This window comes from Echiichthys vipera, assembly GCF_963691815.1.
Source record: "Echiichthys vipera genome assembly, chromosome: 20".
Taxonomy (NCBI): Eukaryota; Metazoa; Chordata; class Actinopteri; order Perciformes; family Trachinidae; genus Echiichthys; species Echiichthys vipera.
In genome coordinates this window covers 6013081-6034799 of record NC_139845.1, presented here as the reverse complement: position 1 = coordinate 6034799, position 21719 = coordinate 6013081, and the positions used below count along the sequence as shown (strand labels likewise).

Sequence of the window (21719 nt, the reverse complement as noted above, 5' to 3'; positions counted from 1 at the left end):
CATTTGTGCAATTTTGGTGACTAGAGACCCTCCCAGAGTGCAGCAGGGCGAGCATAGGTTTGAGTGGGGGAAACATATCATCACCAGGAGAGTTTAGATTGGCTTCGGTAATGAGATCAGCTCGTCTCATTCCTTTTTTTAGTAGTAGGCAAAAGTTTTTTGGGTTTTTTTTAATTGGCAAGGAGGAGAAGACTCCAGACTAGCCTCTCCCAGGATGAAATAATTTCTGTACAGCAAATATATGGTTCCACTGGTAAATGATGTCCCAAATTAAAAATTTAAAGGAGACAACAAACTCACCATGACGCATGCTTATTATGCCCACACATAATAAGGCAATGCGAGTTATTTTGGAGGATAATGATGTGTGCTCTCAGGCTACGACTAAGAGCAACTTGTAGCTCTATAAAATGTGTTTCCATCGTCTTTATTGTTGTTTTCTGTTTAAGAAGGCATACAGTTAGTTAACTTTGGGCGCATTGACAGTACATCTCCTACAGTTTGTGTGAGAAACAGACATGACAGAAAATGTTACTGTGATCACCTGAAGGAAAGGTTTTCAGTTTCCGGAGGATTCTCTAATTACCCTAAAAGATTTCAAATGTGTGAAATCGCAACTTATAATATATAATCTGCTATTCACAGTTTGTCCCCGTCTTTATGTGCAGGCCAAATCGCTGGGGGAGCACGAATGGCGCTCGCAGCAGCTAGGAGTTCTGGGAGGCCACCACTTCGAGAGCGACACAGAGATGTCGGACATTGATGACGACGACAGGGAAACAATGTTTAGCTCCATGGACCTGCTCTCGCCCGGCGGCCACTCTGATGCACAAACTCTGGCCATGATGCTGCAGGAGCAGCTGGACGCAATCAACAAGGAGATTCGGTACCTGACACACACACACTGCAGTGTTAATTTCATATTAAAGAAAAGATTCAGAGACATAAGTATTTGCATCCTTTACTTATTGTGTATCTAATCCAGTTTACTTCAAATCACGTTAGCACTTGATATATTTTTAAGATCATGTCCTGGAAAGCTGCACTTTTTAGTCCTTTTTGCAGATTAATTAAACGTTTCTGTGTTCATTTCCATACCTGCAGCATATTCCACCTATCCACTGTCCACCCTTATTATAAATATGTTCTACACACTCAAATATGCAAAAAATATGGCTTAATACACAGCTTCTGACTGAATCATCACACAAGAATCCGCCATGCTCGTACTTAGGTATCCGTCGTCTTTTCAGTCTGTATATCTCGCTTCCTGTCTATGAACCACTTTTCTCGTAAGCGCTAAATGTTCCAGGAAATGTGATCCGCCTCTTGCTTGTTAATGCTGTAATTATCTTGTGCTGATAAGTATTCATAACCCTGGGCGCAACTTCACTTACTTCTTAATTTCAAGGGTTCCTTATGTGGCTTTTGGTCTTCGCTAATTTACATCCCCATTAAAAGACACGGTGCCACGTTGCTTTCAGGAAGAGTTCATTCAAATCTCATGGCAGATAGTGATCATGGATGCAAGGAGTCGAAGTGTCAGCTAATTACAAAGTGAGACCCAGGGTATGGGTAAAACTAATGATCTGACTTTTAGCCTTTATATCTCCCCACTGCGGCCCTTAATTAGATTGCCTTATACTGTAGGTAATGGAAATTGTTAGGCTGATCTGCAGGAATCTTCCTCCAAAGACTTCCATAGATAAGACTTAACTCTGTAGCAGGGATATGGAGACTTATATAAGCCTACTGCCTCCTCTTGTGTCAACCTTTCTCCTCCTTCAAGGCTGATCCAGGAGGAGAAGGAGTCGACGGAGTTGCGGGCGGAGGAGATTGAAAACCGGGTGGCCAGCGTCAGCCTCGAGGGCCTCAACCTGGCTCGAATGCACCACCACGGAGCCTCCATCACTGCCTCAGCCACCGCCTCCTCCTTGGCCTCCTCGTCCCCACCCAGCGGACACTCCACCCCAAAACTTGATCCTCGAAGCCCCGCCCGCGATATGGAGCGCATGGGGGTTATGACACTGGTAAGTAACTTTACGACACGTGGACCTCCTCACCCGCCCCAATTATATACAGTTTTATTACAATAAGTCACAATCATGCAAAGTCATGCAATCTGGTGGTGCTTTACTTTAAAAATAGATATTAACATTTGTTTTTAGAAAGATTTGTAGAAAAACGTACAGGTTGACTTTCAATCTTTCAAGTATTTCATCATTTAAAGAATGAAAATGTATTAAAATAGGCTTCTGTGGTTTGTAAGTGAGCCTCAACTTAATTAATTGTAGGCCTGCTACTCCAATTATGGTAATTCAATATATATCACAATATAGCATGCTTTCTGGTAATTCGTCAAATTAATAGTCTATATGAGATAACCACATGCTAGAGTCTAATTTTATAAATTCCTGTGTGAATTAAATACTTGGCAAAAGTTCTGAGTATTTTCTCATATTTACACAAGAACTGAAGATAACTTGCAAAGTTCAGAACATAAAGCTTAATCTAAATGACATAAATATTGCTGTAATGCAGCTGGTTTTTCAAAATTGCGATAAAAACCATGTAGAAAAATATAGATAAAGATAGACAAATGTCATTTTAACATTATATATCCATTCAAGATTCATCAAAATCCATCAGTTCAATTCAAGTCACAGTTTTCAGAGCATTTCAACATCAGTAAGAAGAATTGTACTATCTTTACTGATTGATACTATATGTTTAAATTGCAATTTTAATTGTATTATTATTAAACTATTACAATAACTCATTCACCAACATCCACCCAATCGCAATAACATTTATTTATTTTTAATATTATTTTTTGGCAGTTTTTCAGGCCCTTATAGGACAAACAGGAAACGGGGTAAGAGGGAGAGGGTGTGACATGCAGCAAAGCACCGCAGGTCGCGGAGGACCTTCAGTCTCTTTACGTGGGGCGGCTGCTCTAACCACTGTGCCACCGGCCGCCCCCACAATAACATTTTTTTCCCACAATAAATTCTTGGAATGCACTTAACAAACTTCTTTAAGAAAATGCGTCGAAATCTATATAGGAGCACATTTCAGAGTGTTGCGTTTGTGAGAACAAGGGTACGTGGAGTCTTGAAGAAAAAGCCTCTTTAAAGTAGACAGTTAACAAAACGACTGCTTTTGACCTTAATACTGTAGTGTAGTAATGTTTATCAGCATTTAAATGAAGAGACAATATCTGACCTTTTTATACACATGCATTCATCAGCAGCAGCAAAACATCTCATCGCGCTGAACGAGATGAAATCGGTCAAATCTGTGATATCAACTGATTGTGTCCATTTGATGACGTGACCTTTACAATCACGTGCAGCGGGTGATTGTTTTTGAAACGCTAGAACACGGTATCAAGATGTGTTATCATGTCACCGGGCTCATGCAGACGAGTGGTGTCTGAGGATTCACTCTGATGAAAAGACTGATGACCATTACAGCACAAGAGTGGCAGCGAGTGTGAAACGGGACATGGAATTTTTACGAGCAGCAGAATTGCAAAAATCCTCGTCTGTCTCCTGATCTTAGTCCCTAGTGTTGAGATTGACGGCCACGTGGGATTTGCTGTCCTCGCTTCACACGGCGGCATTTTGATTAGAGTATACACTGAGTCTGGGTGTGTGCTTTTAGGGATTTCAGATTTATTTTGACCATTTTTTCAGCACGTTCAGATGCAGATTGGAAGGGGAATTGTAGAATATGTCTCACTCTCACTATGTCTCATCATATATGTCCATAGAAGCTTCTGCCTCAAGGTTGGAAGTGGATGGTTGTTTCGATCTCTGGTCATTTTTTGTCTAAAGGAATAAAGGTGGGGCTGCTGTTCTGCCCAGGTCTCTAGAGCACATGCATGTGAAGCTCTATAGCTCGGGTTAAACATTAATTTTTCAAAGCTTGCTGCATTAAATTAGCATGCAGAGAAAATCGTGACTTGCTCCGTCAGCTGTCATCATGCAATCTGCAGTTCCTCCAAGAATAGACAATAATGTGTTCAACAGCTCAGGCTCATTTTAATATAGTCTCATTATTAGTTCGTTTGGTTTCATAAAGCAACTTCAGCATAGTTCACGCTCAGTTGCTATGGTGAGTTTCTGTAACACTGACCTGACTGCTTTGCTGCCTAATTTGACTTTATTAACCACTGTTTAAATTAGCTTAAATAACAAGTTATAAGATATAGGCTAGACACTTTAAATTATATGGTAGGCTATGTGATATCAAATGTCTAAGTCAGGGGTCTGCAACCCGCGGCTCTTCAGCCACATGCGGCTCTTCAGCCCCTTTTCAGCGGCTCCCCGTAGCTTTGCCAATAAATAATATGGAAATAAATATTGATGAATAGGTTATACGTGAGATAACCATGTACCATTCATTTGGGTATAATAACGTTTTTTATTTCAAATGGTTTGTATTAAAAAAATATATAAATATATTTAACTATGCTGATTTATTTCCATATACAGGCATATTTATGTAATTATTTAACATTGACCTTCTGTGTCCTTTACCCTTTTTCAAGGAATAAGGCTTTGATTTTATTGATCGGTCCAAAGACTTGTTTACCACTCATTCTTCTCCGTATTGATCTGTGAATTGATGCTCTGCTCTTTGCCAAATACTCATCAGCATCTAATGATGTATGATATTCATAGGAATGAGCCAACAGTCTGTCATTTATTAACAACAATGGAAATGTTTTTCATCCATGATCCAACACATGGGTATTGACTATTGACTATTCCTTACTTTTTCCTTCCTCTGCCCAACAGCCCAGTGATCTGAGGAAACACCGGAGAAAGGTACACACAGTACAGTTTAATGTTACGGTTGTTGTAATACGCCCTGGACAAACAGGTGATTTATGAGTATCCCAGGGTGCCGCATAATGCCCCATTCTCTGCCCTCGTCCCTCAGATCGCAGCGGTGGACGAGGACGGTCGCGAGGACAAGGCCACCATCAAGTGCGAGACATCCCCCCCTCCGACTCCACGCACAGTCCGAATGACACACACACTGCCGGCCTCCTCGCACAATGACGCACGAGGGTAGGTGTCACGAGTGATCTGATCGGTGGAGTCGTTTTGGTGTTTGTTGAATGTTTAGACTTCTTAAAAACTGATTATACCATTTTTTAATTGAATTCATTTACCAACTGTGGCAGAGGAGTGTTCTTGTTTGATTGCCTCCCTATCTTGGATGCAAATTATACTCTTTCTTGTCAAACGTAAGCTTGATGTACGGGTTTTCAGATGGCGTAGTCGTCTTAGTTCTGCCTGTTTTTGCTTTGGAGGAAAACGAGATGGTGTATTTAGAAGTTTCCAATTTAGCAGCAATTTTGCAATGCATAATTTTTAAGCACACCAGAGATAATCTGGGTACTTTTTCAAAGTTAAACGCACCGGCAGCAGCTACTATATTAGATAAGTCTTCAGTAATTGGCGTGGATATATGAGCTTTAAAAGTTAAGTTGGGGGAAGTAGAAAATGCTTCTCGGATGCTGCACGGAAAAGAAGACGAGAGGAGGGCAAAGAAACAAGGTAAGTGAGGTGACAGTTTGTGAAAAAATATGAAAATATACATTGAGGTGTGAGCCCACTACTAAGAACTGTCTTACACATATTTCACAAGGTCTGATCTCATGGAACTGAAATGTACCTGAAACCTTTACCCGTGTTTCCGTGTTTCCATGTTTGTGTCCTCAGGATCGTGTCCTCTCTGGAGGCTGAGGCCAGCGCACTGAGTAGCGTAGCCAGCAGCCAAGACTCCCTCCACAAGCAGCCGAAGAAGAAGGGCATCAAATCCTCCATCGGACGGCTTTTTGGCAAGAAGGAGAAGGGCAGGCTGGCACATCTGGCACACAGACATGTCATGCTAGATCCACAAGGTGGGCACTGGGGACAATAGCGATCGCACGTTCTCTTTGTCCTAATACAATGAAACTCAGGATGGTACAATAATAATCTCATTATCTCAATCCAAGCAACAAGTAAAGGTGTGACTTAAATATGAGGCAAACACAGGACTTGAAAACACCTTAGTCTTTATTTATCCCGTTTCATATAGTATGAGTATTGACCGATCTCCTGTGTCTCTCCTCGTCTCTCAGCGACCATGATGGACGCAGAAATGGCGGGCCAGGACATGGGGGTGGGCAAGCTTGGAACTCAGGCTGAGAAGGACCGCAGGTTAAAAAAGAAGTAAGCTTTGACCAAAGAACCACATCACCAGTCGCCAAAGCAGACGTCCACATTAGCCCCTTAGTAGGGTCTTCTCATACACAGCCAGTAGTGTCCGTTTTATACACAAACGTCCATATAAGGTTTCTATTTAATGGAAGTCTTTTCGCTATATGCTACAACGCTACATTACAGCATACAGTATAGTTCAATCTAGTTCTCAATTCACCCACAGACGGGGGGTATCACCTCCACCTCCTGTGTTTTACCTTTAGCTCTCTCCCTCTAGGAAGGCACGGCTGCACTGTACATGCAATACCATAACCCACGCTGAGAGCAGGGTCGATAGAAATAAGCAGGAGCTGGATCAGCATCCAGGAGCAGAGATCAGCCTCGCCGTATTTAGACGCAGAGCCAAAGTCAGACTATTGATCCAGGCTGAAAACACAATTCATCTCACAAAAGCTACTTTGTCAATTTAGAAGCTATAGATGGCTTCTCCAACACACTACTCCCTAGATTACACACACACACACACACACACACACACACACACACACACACACACCCATACACAGTAAGATCGGGTGCCCTGCAGGAGAACGGGGAAACCCTCTTCGCAAACCTTTCAGCAGGACTGTTGCCGAACGTATGCGCTTGTGTGAGCGTGAGTGTGTTTGTGTGTGTGTGTGCATTTGCCATGTCCCGGTGCCAAATGATGAATGTCATTTGCTCGAAGTGCACATTGAGTTGTCATGACGAATAACTTTGCCTCCCATGTAGTCGATAGAGAGTATCGTGTGTTGTATGTTGACAAATGTGTGTTTTTTTCTTCCACTGCACTGACTTCTTCATAACAGTGTCCGGGATTAAGGCCACACTACCACCTTGCATCTTGGTGCCTCCTCCTCCTCCTCCTCCTCCACACTGCATGCCATTTGAGCTGCCTGCACTATTTCCATTTCAGCATCTTGATCGATCAATGCCGCCGTTGGTTCTCTCATTGTCGGTTGTGTTTTTGTATTCTTATTTTTTTGTCTTTCTTCAAGCGTTAGCGACGAGTATCTGAATGTACCTGAGCATTTGAATGTAAGGCCGTGGAGGGGGTCTTGCTGTGTTTCAGTGCATTTCTCATTTCCTCTGCTGCACGAGATGTGGTCAGGACTGCATTGTAGTAAATGACTCTTTTTTTTTTTTTACGACTGGTCTACAGGTGCTCCTGTAAACGAATGTCCACCATTGTGAGATAAATGTGTGTGGATGTGTCTGTATGTGTGTGTGTGTGTGTGTGTTTGTTTACAGCTGTATTGTTAATTGCCTATTAACTCATTAACATTTGTGTACTTTTGTCTCCCCCGTCACTTTCTCTCTCTCTCTCTCTCTCTCTCTTTCTCTCTCTCTCTCTCTCTCTCTCTCCTTCTTTACTCTCTGACTCTTGCCTCTCTTACCCTTCCTCTCCCTCTCATCATCCTCTGACTCTAACAAAGCGGGTAAGTTGTGAGGATGTATACCTGACCTCCTGGATATGACCATTGTCTCAGCCATTTTTGCCCTGTCTGCCATCTCTCCTGTCTGTCCGTTCATCCGTCCTCTCCCGAAAGACCAGTGCCAAAGCTGACGTCTATTATCTATCGATGTATCTCTCTATCCTTCATGGCTGTTAACAAACGCCATTGCCTTCTTTCTTTCTTTTTTCATTTACCATCTGAAGACGTTTCTTCCCCCCTTTTTACAGTTCAATGGCAGCTGCATCCATGGCTGGACAGAGAATGTGCCGCCGCTAAAACTGGGGCTCAATTTGTAATACCCGGAATGTCTTCCTCTCCTTTTATGTGTCTCTATCTATTTGTGTGGAATAACCAGCTGTAATATCTGGTTATGGGAATGTGAAATGTTCTTTTTGTTTGTATGATTTGTCATAACTGTTTCCTTAACTTCCCTTTCCCTCAGCTATGTTCAGTGGATGTATTTCTCCATGCATTAGACTTGAACCTGAACATAAGACATGAGCTATCTCCACCCATGTGCTGGATAGATAAGACAGTGGCTGTACCTGGTTGTGTTTGGATGAACACAATTCCTCTGTCACCTGTAGGCTTTTGTATGCCATGCTGTGCTGTGTTTAAAGGGATAGTTTGGATTTTTTTTGAAGCGGGGTTATAAGGTGTACTAATCCGTAGTCGGTGTGTTACGACACAGAAACTAAGAAATGTACCGCCAAACATATTTTAGCTACCTTAAAAAGAATAAAGACTAGTTTAAGTGTACGTTACATTTGGAATAGATTCACAGCTTTAGCTTACAATGACACAAACTTACCGATTGAGCCAGCGGTAGACCGACACCTCCCGTTTTCTGTTCTGCGAAGTAAAATTACAGTTTTTGTCGATGGAGTCTTGTGGCTTTGAGGAGAGCGTAGATTACGGCTTCAGTTTCCCTTTTTTTAGATGGCTAAAGCGGCATATTTCTTAGCTTCAGTGCCTGTCCTCCTGCCTGCTTCTACTACTGTTGGTAATACACTGACTTTGGACAAGTACCTCATATGACCCCACTTTATAAAATCAGAACTATCCCTTCAAGTGCCCTTTCACTGTACTGAGGCCTTTAGCGCTCAACGTATTACATGTATCATGTTTAATACTAAGCCCACTCTTTCCATTTGTCTTTTGAAAACACACTCAGGGAATGAATTGTTGTTTCTGAGTTTCTGTTATGAAACGTGTTCACCAAATAGAGTAAGAACTGCATTGTTTTCGGTGTGAGTACGAGTGTGTTCTTCAGTCCCCTGTTTGTAAGGCATTTTTTAGGCTGTGTATGAGTTCTCCGTGTCTGGCAGAGAGTGGGAGGATTCGGCACAGCACAAATAGCTCTGCGTGACAGAGCAAGAGCATCTATTCACTGCTCTTTGTCGATAAGGTGCAATTTACATCACTCCGAGGAAGTCTGCGTCAGCAAGTGAGGCTAAAACAAAATGCCGCTCAGCCCTCTGTGGTTACACTTCAACACCTGCTAAAAAAAAAGAGCATAAAGCGCAGCCCGGACAATGCGAAGAAACATGAACTTTAAAAATACCCTGCTGCATGATTCAACAGAAGTATCAGTGTGAAAAAACAATCCCTCTCAGCAGAATAAATCCAGAGTGGCTGAACAGGGATGAGTTGTGCTTAGATTAGCAATGTAGTGTTCAGGTCCACTGTAGCACAGTGCCTTCCAGATGTGTGTGTGTGTGAGAGTGCACTCAGGGAGCACATGCAGCACTTTGGCCAATGATGTACAATTCTCTAAATGTGTTATTTTAATCATATATTTACACACTTTCAATCTGCATCTGCATTAAAATATGCAGGTAGAAAATTAGGAATATGAATATTCTCTGTGCAGGGAACAGTTGTGCCACATTTTAAGTGAGTTAGACTGACGTCGGAGTTATAGGTATTTAGATGTGTTATGTCAGCTGGGATCGGCTCCAGCAACTCCCCCGCGACCTCGACCCCGGGATAAGCGGTTGAAGATGAATGAATGAATGAATGATGTTGCTGTAGTGTCCTTTAGTTTATACCCATAATACCATCCCATTTCACAGGTTTCCTCAGAGTTGAAATATGTACCTGTCATCTCAGTTTGTTTGCCAACGTTTCCTAAGTTTTGAGTCACATATTTGTTTCCAGAGCTGATGTGAAATAGGCCACACCTGCAGAAAAAACAGTATGGAAGTAGCAAAACAAATGAAACCACCTACTGCTCTTTTGAGTAACCTGAATTGGCGACATTTTTAGCAGAGGTGGGAGAAAAAAAGTCAGCAAAATGTCAAACGTAGCGGCCATGGACAGATTATGAGACAATTGTTTCCTTGGCACAGGCATGTAACAGGCCCCGTGCCCTGTCTACATATGAACAAGACACCCAAACTCAAAGAGTGTACTTTTAGTACTTACTGCATCAATGTTGAGTGGTTTCGCATCTCTTTGTATTTTGCCATTGTTGCGTGTTATGTTGTAGTCATTTTTGGTCATTTGTAGTTTTTATGTGTCTAATTTTGTCATTTACCGTCTCTTTGTGGTTTAGTTGCATCTCTCAAGTTATTTTTTTGTCCTTTTGTAGTCATTTTGGGTAATTTGTAGTCGTAAAGGTGTATGTGTTTGGTTGTTTTGCGTCTATTTTCAGTCATTTAGTGTGTCTTTGTGGTCATTTTTGGTCATTTGTTGTCTCTTTTTGGTAATTTGTAGTAATTTTGTGTATGTTTGTGTTCATTTAGTATCTCTTTGGGATCGTTTTGGGTTGTTCTTTTTTATTTCACTGACATTAAGTGAGTCAGGCCCCCTGCCTGGGAGGCCAATTCAGTAATCCAACCATGGTGTCAGCGTTAATATCCACACCGAAAAAACAATCACTTGTTTCTTAGCTAATGGCCTTAACTTCCACCTAATGTCATTAAAAGCTATTACAGAGATGAGGGGTTTTATTAGACACTTAAACAACTACAGGGCAAAATCATTTGGGCCTACGATGCTGGTTAAACGTTCTGCTTGCAGCGAATTTAAGATTATAAATACTGTAGAGGTATGACAGGGAGAATGTTAACGTCAGGATTAGGGATTTGGGAATGAATGTAGTCAGTGAATGCCCTCATAAATTTAGTAATATAAATTGTGTGTGTGTGGGTGTGTCTGTGTGTGTGTGGCGCTACAGTTGTGTGCTTGTCCGCGCCGCTTTCTGGCAGCTCAGAGATGAACGATAAAACACTGCTCTCGTAGTGTACAGGCTGGACTAGCAGATAAAATATCTTTGAGCACTCTCCTCTCATGCATTATACACACAGTCATGTACACACATACACACACTCACACAAACACAAAAGACTGTGACTGCAGGGATTTGTGAAAGCAGGAGTTCGGATGAGAGAGTTTAAGAGGGTGTGGTGTTGTATCAGAGTGAGATAAATGTGTTATATTATGATGTACAAGTACATGTGTTGATGCAAGGTCTCCTCTGTTCCCGCCCTCAGACACGAGCTACTGGAGGAAGCCAGGAGAAAGGGTTTACCTTTCGCCCAATGGGACGGTCCCACAGTTGTAGCCTGGCTGGAGGTAAGCAGTCGGCTGTGCTAAGAAGACATTTTCTTTGTTGATTGGACTCTTAACAGGTGATTTTCTATTGCAAATAAACTCAACTGCAAGGTACTAAAGGTGCTTATAAAGACACTAGAGCTTTACTTTTCCCACTCTGAAGCCTCCTGTTGACTTGAAATACATGTATCCGACAGTTTCTGTTAAAATAACATGCATAATATTGCATAGAATTCAGATTAACCTTTGTCCCATTTACCTTACCTTCATGCTTACCACGCATGAACGTCACATGGTCACTCTAAGACATGTGTGGTCTTCTGTTTTCCCTCAAACATTCACTGTAGCAACACTTTGACTTGATGAAACAAGCCCTTTAAGATACTGTAGAGTAATTGTGTATAATTGTATCATGAGTCATTTTGTCAAGCTTTGACCCCAGTCTCCAAAATCAGTATTCATATTTCGTGACAAAAGCAGTGATAGAGCAAAGCACTACCTGTAAAATGTTTGCTGAATCATTGCAGTGAATCACTCACTCAACTCCTCTAACTGAGCACATTACACAGGAGAAAAAGCCAGACAATAGAAACTCTACTGCCCCCTGGTGTTCAGTGGATGCCCTACAACCACAGCTAAATTCTCTGCTACAACTCAGGATGGTTACAAAAAGGCAATAGCTGACTGATAACAGTCTTGATTCTTATATTGGTGGGATACAATATGCAGATTTTTCAGAAAATGTACTGCTATTTAAAACTCACCCCCTCAATGTTGTCATAGAGATATGACCCAAACATGCAAGAACGTTATTTTGTACCAAGTCTTAAACAGGTTTAATTATGCTGTACTGCCATTTTCAATCTAACCAAACTCACCATCCCATGCTCTCTTTGACTCCTCTCCTCTGTCTGTTGAAGCTCTGGTTGGGAATGCCGGCCTGGTACGTGGCGGCGTGCCGAGCCAACGTGAAGAGCGGAGCCATCATGTCTGCCCTGTCTGACACCGAAATCCAGAGGGAGATCGGCATAAGCAACCCTCTGCACCGCCTCAAGCTTCGCCTGGCCATCCAGGAAATGGTCTCCCTCACCAGCCCGTCTGCACCACCCACCTCCAGAACCGTGAGTCGTACAGAAAATACAGCACCGTGAACGCAGGGCGGAATTTCGGTTGTACAAGCATTTGTTGGAGACAGAGCTGAGGAGGAATACGTAATCTCCTCATTTTAGGGGTAGGAATGTAAAAGAAGGATATAGGGAAACAATTTAAATGTATAAAACATTTTAGGAACTATACCTATTTCTTGCCGAAAATTAGATAAGCTCATACCAATACAATATCTGTTTGATCAATATTAAAAGAATACTTCTCCCCTTAAAAGGATCATTTGTAACTCAATTACTTACTTTGAATTCTTGAAGAAGAATGAGTTTTGGGGGCCGCTCCCACTCCACTTTTGGATTTTTCATTCACCGTGGAGGCATGCAACAAAAACTTGTTTTTTTTTTCAAGATCTAATCTACAAACTGTTACAAAAGAAGAAGGTGATACTCATATAAAAAGTAAAGGCAAAGTACGGCAACACAAGGGGAGTAACTGATATACAAATTAAATGTGAACACTGAAAACGGTTGGAAACAACTAGCTTGGCTTTACTGGTGGTTATTAACGTGTTAAAAAGTGAGCCTTAGAGATGCTGGTAAGCTGATTTTGTAACATTCGGACGGAGCCATTATAGCTTTTTTCTCCGTTTCCGGTCTTTATGCTAAACTTTGCGGGAGCGCATCTACTGTATGTTCTCAGGGTGCTATGTTCCCCGGCTCAAGATCCTCCTAGTATGATTCATTAAGGAGACATTTTAAAGCGTTTTATGTTCTCAGCGATGTTTTTTCCCCAAGTCAAATGCTCAATGTACCCTGGGTCCTATGCCCTCAAATTTGCCAGCCCAAAAGTTTTCCTGACTTTAAACACTGGCTCTCCAAAGTGGCTGAGTTACCATTCAAACTGTCATTTGGTTGCAATTCGAACAAGGAAGAAGGCCTTTACTTGTCTCTTACAATGAGAACCCGGGGAACATAGGGAAGATCCCAACTAAGCTAACAAGCTGCTGGCTACAGCTTCACACTGAACAGTAACATCAGTCTTCATCCAACTCTCGCCGACAGGGGGAACATGCAAGTTTCCCAAATGTAGAATTATTCCCTTCTGAGAAAAATGAAAAAAAGGCTAACATGGTTAAGAAAGGCTAACATGCTAACTTAGGCAAAAGGTATGGCTGGATCATTTACAATGGAAAGTAAGAGCACTAACTACCCTCTTACTTCTGCCCTGAGCTCATTCTGCACTTATTCAGCCAGAATTACTTGTTTAAAGATAAATAACGTCATTTCTGCCCCCAGATTAGCTCTGACAAATGTTTGCATGACTGATTGTCCTCTCTGCTTTCATGCACAACGCCTACAGACGCGAGTGGCACATGATTAGCAAACAGAGCGGTTACGGTCACACCCAGAGCATTTTAAATCCTACAAGTGAATATTACAGTCGGAGTCGGTGATTAGGCATTACATATTACACATTGCTCAAGTGTGTACTGCAATTTAGCTCTCCGTTTTATTCCACACCGCAGCTGCTTTGATAGCTCCCTGTTGTCATGGTAATTGCATACAGTCTCTAAGGACTCTGCTGCTCCATAATGATAGTGAGTGTTCACGCTGCAGAGCAAGGACTAATGCGCTTTAAACTGAAGGTACACGTACACAAACAATGCACGCCGTACACCATACAGACATGAGAAGTGGTGCACTGTTATATAAACCCAGCTGAGAATATTCATTAAAGCTTGTGTTTTCAGTCTCTACGCATGCACTAGTCTCATAACTCATGAACTCTTGCACTTTCTCTGTCTTCCCCTGTTGTAAAATAACACTAGCAGTACTTTTGTAATGCTCCCCCATCCCCCCGTTCCCCCTTTTACCTCACTCTCTCATCTACCACTTAGCTCCACTTCCACACCTCATGAATCTTTCATTACAGAGCATGCAACTCCACACGTCCGATCACAAACTTCATCCGACTGTGACGGGCCCGCCGCCTGTTGTCGCACTTCAAACCCCCCACTCTTTACAGAGGGGGTTAATTGACCTTGTAAATATGGTTTGACATGTATGTCGAGCAGAAAATTGAGGTAGGGGAAAGAATTGGTCGCTTTACCTCCGCTATTACGACTGGATCCCCCTCAGACACGCAGCTGTGCTTGGCTGTGAGTGCAGAACAATCACGGCTGCAATAGTGGCATAGAGTTGAGGGTCGGTTCTCACAAATCACAAACTCTGCCTCCACCCCAATAAAATAGTTTACTGTCAACAATTTGGATCGGAACTACTTTCTACAAGAGCCCAAATGATTTAGATAGTGGCCCATCACAGACGTGTTGGTATCGGCTTGGACATTCTCTAATGTGCACCGAAAACCTTTTTTACTGAACATATAATACAGAAAATGATGCTTGGGGCAATTTAGAAATGATGTATATACAGTATAAACATATACACACTTTTTTTTGTTTATTCTTCATTTAAATGGTCAGCAATTGACTGATACTAAGCATTTTGTGTATTAAGCTATTTATTGGATTATACTTCATTTAAATGGTCAGTAGTTGAGTAATACTCAACATAACTTATTTATTTTATTTTTGTTTATTCTTTATTTTCCTGTGTTCATTTTTAAAAGTGGTTAAAAAATAGCCTTCTGAATATCTCTGCTGCAAAGACATGTCAGTGCAAAATCGCTGCACAATCCATGTAGATTCACAATATCGGTCTCCAGAGCAGTAATCAGTGAATTTTATCCCCTCTAAAATCAGTATCTGCCTCAAGAATCCTGTATCATTCAGACTCTACTTTCTACTGAAGAAATAGTCCCTGTTACATTTACTGAGCGCATGTTCTGTGGATTAGGTAAAACTTTTCTGTCATTTGAGTGAACCGACCCTTTACTAGTAAACTAATGGGGGGATGAGTAATGTGGGGTTAATGTGTCTGTTTTTGTTGTAATTGATCTTCCTTGTTGTGCATGGCAACTGTCTGTCATTTGTACACGTACTGTTTGCCGTAACTGGGATGTTCTGTGCTGTACTGTGTTGTGTTTTTGTCCTCTTCATATGCCCTTTGACCCCTCAGAGGGTTTGGGCCCAGTTCATGATCTGACGGTGATGCTATAACACTATTGGCTTACAGTGGTGCTGCTCTTCTTCTTTAACACTGCTTGCCCCTCCTACCGGACCTCTACTACCAACCCTGCTGCTGCTGCTCTGTCTCTTGGGCTCTGCCCCTTGTAGCCGTCAGGCAATGTATGGGTGACCCATGAAGAGATGGAGACCATGGCAGCCCCTTCCAAAACGGTCAGTCCCCTTGTGTCCTTTACCGTCGCCCTTTTTCTCTCTCTGTCAGTCATGTGTGTCTGGGTGTGAGAGTGGTTATCGGAGGGATTGAATGAGGGAGAGACCTGGCTGGTGACTGATGGAGAAGGCATGCGTTTTTTTTAACCGCTTTCCTGATCTGTGAACCTCTGATCAACAAAAACTGGATTGTCGTTGGAGGAGCCTGTCAGTGATACACATAGTGCCGTATGCATGTTTGGCCTGAAGCCGTTTGGTGCTGATGATGGCTCTGTGTAGGTTTGAGTCTTTTTTTTTTGCTGTAGTGTGACTCAGTTCAACTCCATTAGGAAAGGTCACATCAGGGCTAGACTGATTATTCCTGTGATACTGGTACTAAAACACCACTCTCAACTCTGCACACATCAGATCTCTAAATGTTATTTTATTGCATTCAGCTTCTTCAGATCTGCTCATCAGTGAGTCAGCTAAGGGTGCTCCAGTCAGGAATATGGGGCCAATCAGGCTGTAGATCGCAGATCATGGGATGTGTAATGAAATCAAATTTTGTGACATACAATTAGGCCATTTAAATTGATAATACCAAGCGCATACTGACTCAAATTTCTCATAAAATCTGATGTGAAATATGTCGAGGGAATATCAGATTGATGTTTAGTTTTTGCAAGTCACATTATTTGTGTGTATGCATGTAAACATAGTCAGTGAAGACTATAGCTGGGGGGAAAAAATATTCTATATATCTATAATTTCACTTGAAACCGTTTATTTTTGCGCTAAAATTCTTTATAAAATGAGAACATTCGTTTCATTTGTCAAGTATTTCATTCACACAAGCTATACCATGTGGTTAGCATATATCTCATCTTCATCTGCTTATCCGGGGTCGGGTCGCGGGGGCAGCAGCTTTAGCAGGGGACCCCAAACTTCCCTTTCCCGGGCCACATTAACCAGCTCTAACTGGGGGATCCCGAGGCGTTCCCAGGCCAGTGTGGAGATCTAATCTTTCCACCTGGTCCTGGGTCTTCCCCGAGGCCTCCTCCCAGCTGGATGTGCCTGGAACACCTCCCTAGGGAGGCGCCCAGGGTTCATCCTTACTAGATGATCCTGAACCATCTCAACTGGCTCCTTTCAACGCAAAGGAGCAGCAGCTCTACTCCGAGTTCCTCACGGATGGCTGAACTTCTCACCCTATCTCTAAGGGAGACTCCAGCCACCCTCCTGAGAAAACCCATTTAGGTGGTTAGCATATAGATATATAAAAATAAAAGAAGTTTTTTATTGAACTACCAGAAAACACGCTACTGTTTATCGTGATATATATTGTTATCGAGATATGAAATGGCAGATATAGGGATAGAAGATTTCGGCCATATCGTCCAGTCCTGTGTTTGAAGCCTTTTATTTATCATGTAGCATTATTTATTTGTTTAACTTTATTAACAACCTTGTATATTAAGTAAGATATGACAAGTATCATGAATTACCAACAGTTTATTTATTGGCAGGCAACAAACACTCTCTCTCTTACACAACTTAAACTGTAGAAACAGTTTTGCATCATCTGATCAGCTTTTATAGAGACCACCGTTCAAACTATTTAGAACGAATATTGGCTGATACCGATCGGTGGCTCATCGGATGGGAGATGCAGCATTCGTATCCAAAACAACTCTAGAGATCTGATGTGCAGTGAGATTTCAACTTCTACATCAGCACAATGCTCAGCAGTAACTTCCACACGCCTTTCATTATGCCTTGAACGCACCGTCGTTAGTCGAGGTTTGTGAAAATGTAGCAGAGGCTGGTAATGGTAAGAAGACACTTTCCTTCTTCATCTGGCTTTCTCTTAGAGGTAGAAGCACTACAACAAAAACATATTTGGATGTATATTTGGATGGAAGTTTGCAACAATCAGATTGCACTGGGCTTTGATTTAATGTTATAAGTATACGTTTTTGTTTTCCCTTGTTTCAATCAGAAGTCGGACTCTGAGGAGGGGAGCTGGGCACAGGTAAGATAAATCCCTGCTGTTATTTCTTACATTTGTCCATTAAAGGTTGTTAGAATAGATCTAACAGTCAATATGAGCATGTATCCAGTAAAAAGCATCAGTTAAGATATGTCTTCGGTTGGGTTGTGAATGAAGAGCAGGTCGAGCGTGCTGACTTTGTGTCTTTTCCATTAGACTCTAGCGTATGGAGACATGAACCATGAGTGGATAGGGAACGAGTGGCTGCCCAGTCTAGGACTACCTCAGTACCGCAGTTACTTCATGGAGTGCCTGGTGGACGCGCGCATGCTGGACCACCTCACCAAGAAGGACCTGAGGGTGCACCTCAAAATGGTGGACAGCTTCCACAGGTACTGGACTCAACTCTGCTGCCTCGTTGTGACTCTCAGCAGAGAGAATCAATCCTCAAAATCACTCTTAGAGATTGGGTTCTATTATGAGCTTCCTGTTATGGATGTTTTAGGCAGTTGCTTCGCGTGTATGCAAACGGATGACAAAAGTTATACACGTGTGATTTTCTAACACCAGAACAAGTTTACAGTATGGAATCATGGGTCTGAAGAAGCTCAACTACGACAGGAAGGAACTGGAGAGACGCAGGGAGCACAGTCAGCACGAAATGAGAGGCAAGTGTACCCAAAATTTTAAAAAAACAGCCATCGCCTTTACAAACCAAAAACAAGATGCTACAAATAATAAAAAGAGATTCAGCTTTGACATTCTGTGCCTCCGCAGATGTACTGGTGTGGAGTAACGAGCGGGTCATCCGCTGGGTGCAGAGCATAGGCCTGAGGGACTACGCCAACATCCTGCTAGAGAGCGGTGTACATGGAGCTCTGGTCGCCCTGGATGACAACTTTGACTACAGCAGTCTGGCGCTGCTCCTCCAGATCCCCAACCAAAACACTCAGGTGCTCCCGCTACACCAACACTCGCCTTCATCAGACTATTTAAACGATTTTTTTTTTTGTATTGCATCGTCAAGCAACATTTAAAGGTTCTGAACGTGGGCAGAAATATGTGTCACCAGCTCCGGTCTAAAAGTAGATGTGTTGTTATCGGTCCTCGAGAAGCTGCTTGAATCTAAATCCGAACATGCAGATTTGCCAACTGTCACTCTGGCAGCTTTTCCACTGCTCGTCTCATCCATACTCAGGTAAAAGGGATATGCGGTGCGAATTATGTGTCAGCTGCCTCTGTTACCGTTCTGCTAAAAATAGCTGGCCTTGCGGAAATCCGAATGTGTTGGTTTTTTTTTTTCTGTCCTCAGGCACGTCAGATTCTGGAGCGAGAGTATAACAACATGCTGGCGCTGGGCACCGACAGGAGACTGGATGAGGTGAGCTCCACTATTAACCTCAAAGACTGACCTCACAACCACTGTGAGGTGAAACGTCCTGACAAACAACAGCTTTATAGTCATTTCACTACTTGCAACAACTACACTTTTACCGACCCTATTAATATTCAAGAGCATAATTATGTAGCTCACAGTTCAAAGTTGTGGATAACTGTCAAAGATCTTTAATTATGGTTTCTGATGTGTCTGTAAATCAGGCTTTCCCATCATTAATGCACTGAAGGCATAAACTATGTATTCAAATGTCTCAGACAGAGATTAAAGGGATACTTTACCTTCAAAAAGACCTATTATATGGGGCGGCTGTGGCTCAGTGGGAGAGTGGGTCATCCTCCATTCGAGAGATCGGTTCAGTTCGATTACCAGCTCCCTGGTCCACATGTCAAAGTGTCCTTGGGCAAGACACTGAACCCCGAATTGCTCCCCGAGCTGCGCATGGGTGTGTGAATGTGGTGTGAATGGTTAGATTAGATTAGATGGTATGTAGATGTCCACTGCCGTCAGTGTGAATGTCTGTGTGAATGGGTGATTGTGACAGACACTGTGAAAGCGCCTTGAGTAGTCAGAAGACTAGAAAGGTGCTATATAAGTACAAGTCCATTTACTGTATATTTTAGTATTACCATTCAAAAATGTGATGGATATTTATCTGTCCCATCAGTGTGACGACAAAGACTTCCGAGGTCCCTCGTGGAGGAGGCAGTTCCCGCCCAGAGACGTTCACGGTATAAGTATGATGCCCGGCTCAGCGGAGACGCTCCCTGCTGGGTTCCGTCTCACCGCCACGTCCGGTCACTCCCGAAGATTGCCTCCTGAGGGTGAGCGCCTGTCTCTGCACCTTCATTCATCCATTTTGCAGATTGTTTTTTTTTTACAGAGAGACTTGGTGGTGTTGGTCTTACATTTATAGTGCATGAAATGTGTTAAAGGTGGATACTTTTTTGATAAGTTGCTTTCAAAAGGCAGCTACAGAGCAAAGGTTAAATCCACCCGCTGCACTGGTAGATCAAAGCACCGCGCCTGAGCGCAGGAGCTGCTGCTCCCCGCTGTGTTGTGACTCTGTCTCTTGTTCTCTCCGACTCTGTGACGGCTGCACTGCAGTCCTCTATGAGGCGCTGGATGACAGTCCTGACGACATGTATTTGGATTGGTTTCAAGGTCAGCTATGCCCCTGTGAGGGTTGTGGGCTTGTTGGCCCTGCATATTCTACATATACTCCCTCCTTTTTACATGGTCTCTGCCAACCACTGTCCGGCTGTATCTCTCCCTTTCTTTGTGGTCTCTCGTCCTCACCTCTCTCTCTCTCTCTTTCTCTACTACTCTTGAATCTCTGATATCCAAGGGTGTTGTTTTGCAAAGTTGCAAAATAGTCGTGTTGCGTCTCCCTGGTTGTCAAAACTAGCTGGTCAAGTTATGGATCACGACCCATGCTTGCAGGTGTAACACTTGAAGTTACAGTAATGAGGCGGCAAAACAAAAGGTGGCTGAGCGGTGCTATGTAAGTTGGCCTGAATCAGGAGGTTTACATAGGTAACAGTATGTCTTGGATGTCTCAAGAACTCAAACTGACTGTTTGTGTCATTTCTCATCCGTCTGCTGTTAAAAGAGCGCACTGGCTGAAATGGGCTTACGTTAAATGGTCATTCCAGGTTATTGCAACTTGGTTCTTGTTTTTCTACAATTTGCAAATTTGTTACAGAGGCTCTGAGTGACAAGTGAGATTTTTTTTTCTGGTGATCCACTTTCTAAGTCTGATCTAAATAGGTTTTTCAAATCCTGTGTTCATGACTTAAGAACAAGTGGAAAAAAAAAAATTTCAGGTCAGGCTCTCTCTTGTGGCCAAACTGAGTATTACAATAAGAAACCAATCACATGCAAAAACAATTTTTCCTGTTTTCACAGATCATGTTCTTGAGTCTAGACACAGGAAAGAAAAACTGTTTATATCAAACTTAGAAAATGGATCACCAGCCAAAAAGAAATCCCACTTGCCTCTAGGAGCTTCTGTACTTTGTTGTGATTACAATGTACTCAAAGTAACTGTTGAGCTCTGGGAACACAGTGACACTGCAAGAAATGCTGTTTCCAAGGGCAAGAGTGAGCAGAAATGCCCTGGAAATGATCCTGTACAGGGATGCAGAGTGTATTAGCAACTGTGTCCTTACAAATTAGGGCCACACGAGTTGTGATACACAACTGGAAATCATCCCGCTGCGCTGATTTTTGCCGGTGTGCTCCTCTAACAGGGTGTTCCCAGTGACACTAAAACAGCCTCCCCGTGTCCCTCTGTCTCTAATATCTGTGCTCCCTAATCTGTGACGTCCATGACACACTCAAATCTTGTCGCCACTCTTATCCACTCAAAATTAAGACTTCCTTTGAGTGCGTGATACATGGCTTTCTCTTCTGAAAGGTGACTCCACGAGTGTGACAAATGTGTTTTGCTTGAGATCTCACTCGTACTGTCGAGGACGTCTAATCTTGTGGTACATGTTTGGGGGTACATGTTTCCTTCTCACTCAATCTGACGAAGAGGACGCTTTAATGTTTAGACGTAAATGCTTTCTCTGTTGCCGTCTCGCCCTACAGTTGGACCCTCTGCAGTGCAGCGGCTGGACAGCTCCACGGTGAGAACCTATTCCTGCTGAGAGGAGGAAGAGAGGGA

The 21719-nt window shown here is 42.7% G+C and overlaps 1 protein-coding gene across 8 annotated transcripts in view; it reads left to right on the top strand.

Annotated features, from left to right (window-relative positions):
- Nucleotides 1-21702, top strand: part of ppfia2 (PTPRF interacting protein alpha 2) — a gene marked incomplete at both ends in the record, with an annotated part of 164231 nt that extends 142529 nt beyond the window's left edge. For 4 of the 8 annotated variants that reach the window (XM_083934984.1, XM_083934983.1, XM_083934985.1 and 1 more), the window contains 17 exons: nt 669-886; nt 1790-2030; nt 4806-4835; nt 4951-5081; nt 5739-5920; nt 6143-6233; nt 11218-11299; nt 12199-12399; nt 15621-15683; nt 17662-17694; nt 17869-18044; nt 18223-18326; nt 18430-18605; nt 18965-19033; nt 19716-19872; nt 20156-20212; nt 21644-21702. In XM_083934984.1, the coding sequence (XP_083791110.1) occupies nt 669-886; nt 1790-2030; nt 4806-4835; nt 4951-5081; nt 5739-5920; nt 6143-6233; nt 11218-11299; nt 12199-12399; nt 15621-15683; nt 17662-17694; nt 17869-18044; nt 18223-18326; nt 18430-18605; nt 18965-19033; nt 19716-19872; nt 20156-20212; nt 21644-21702 (2070 nt within the window). Of the gene's footprint in view, nt 1-668; nt 887-1789; nt 2031-4805; nt 4836-4950; nt 5082-5738; nt 5921-6142; nt 6234-11217; nt 11300-12198; nt 12400-15620; nt 15690-17661; nt 17695-17868; nt 18045-18222; nt 18327-18429; nt 18606-18964; nt 19034-19715; nt 19873-20155; nt 20213-21643 lie in introns of all 8 variants that reach the window. The other 4 variants (XM_083934988.1, XM_083934987.1, XM_083934986.1 and 1 more) reach the window with 4 other exon arrangements.
- Between the last annotated feature and the right edge of the window lie 17 nt (nt 21703-21719).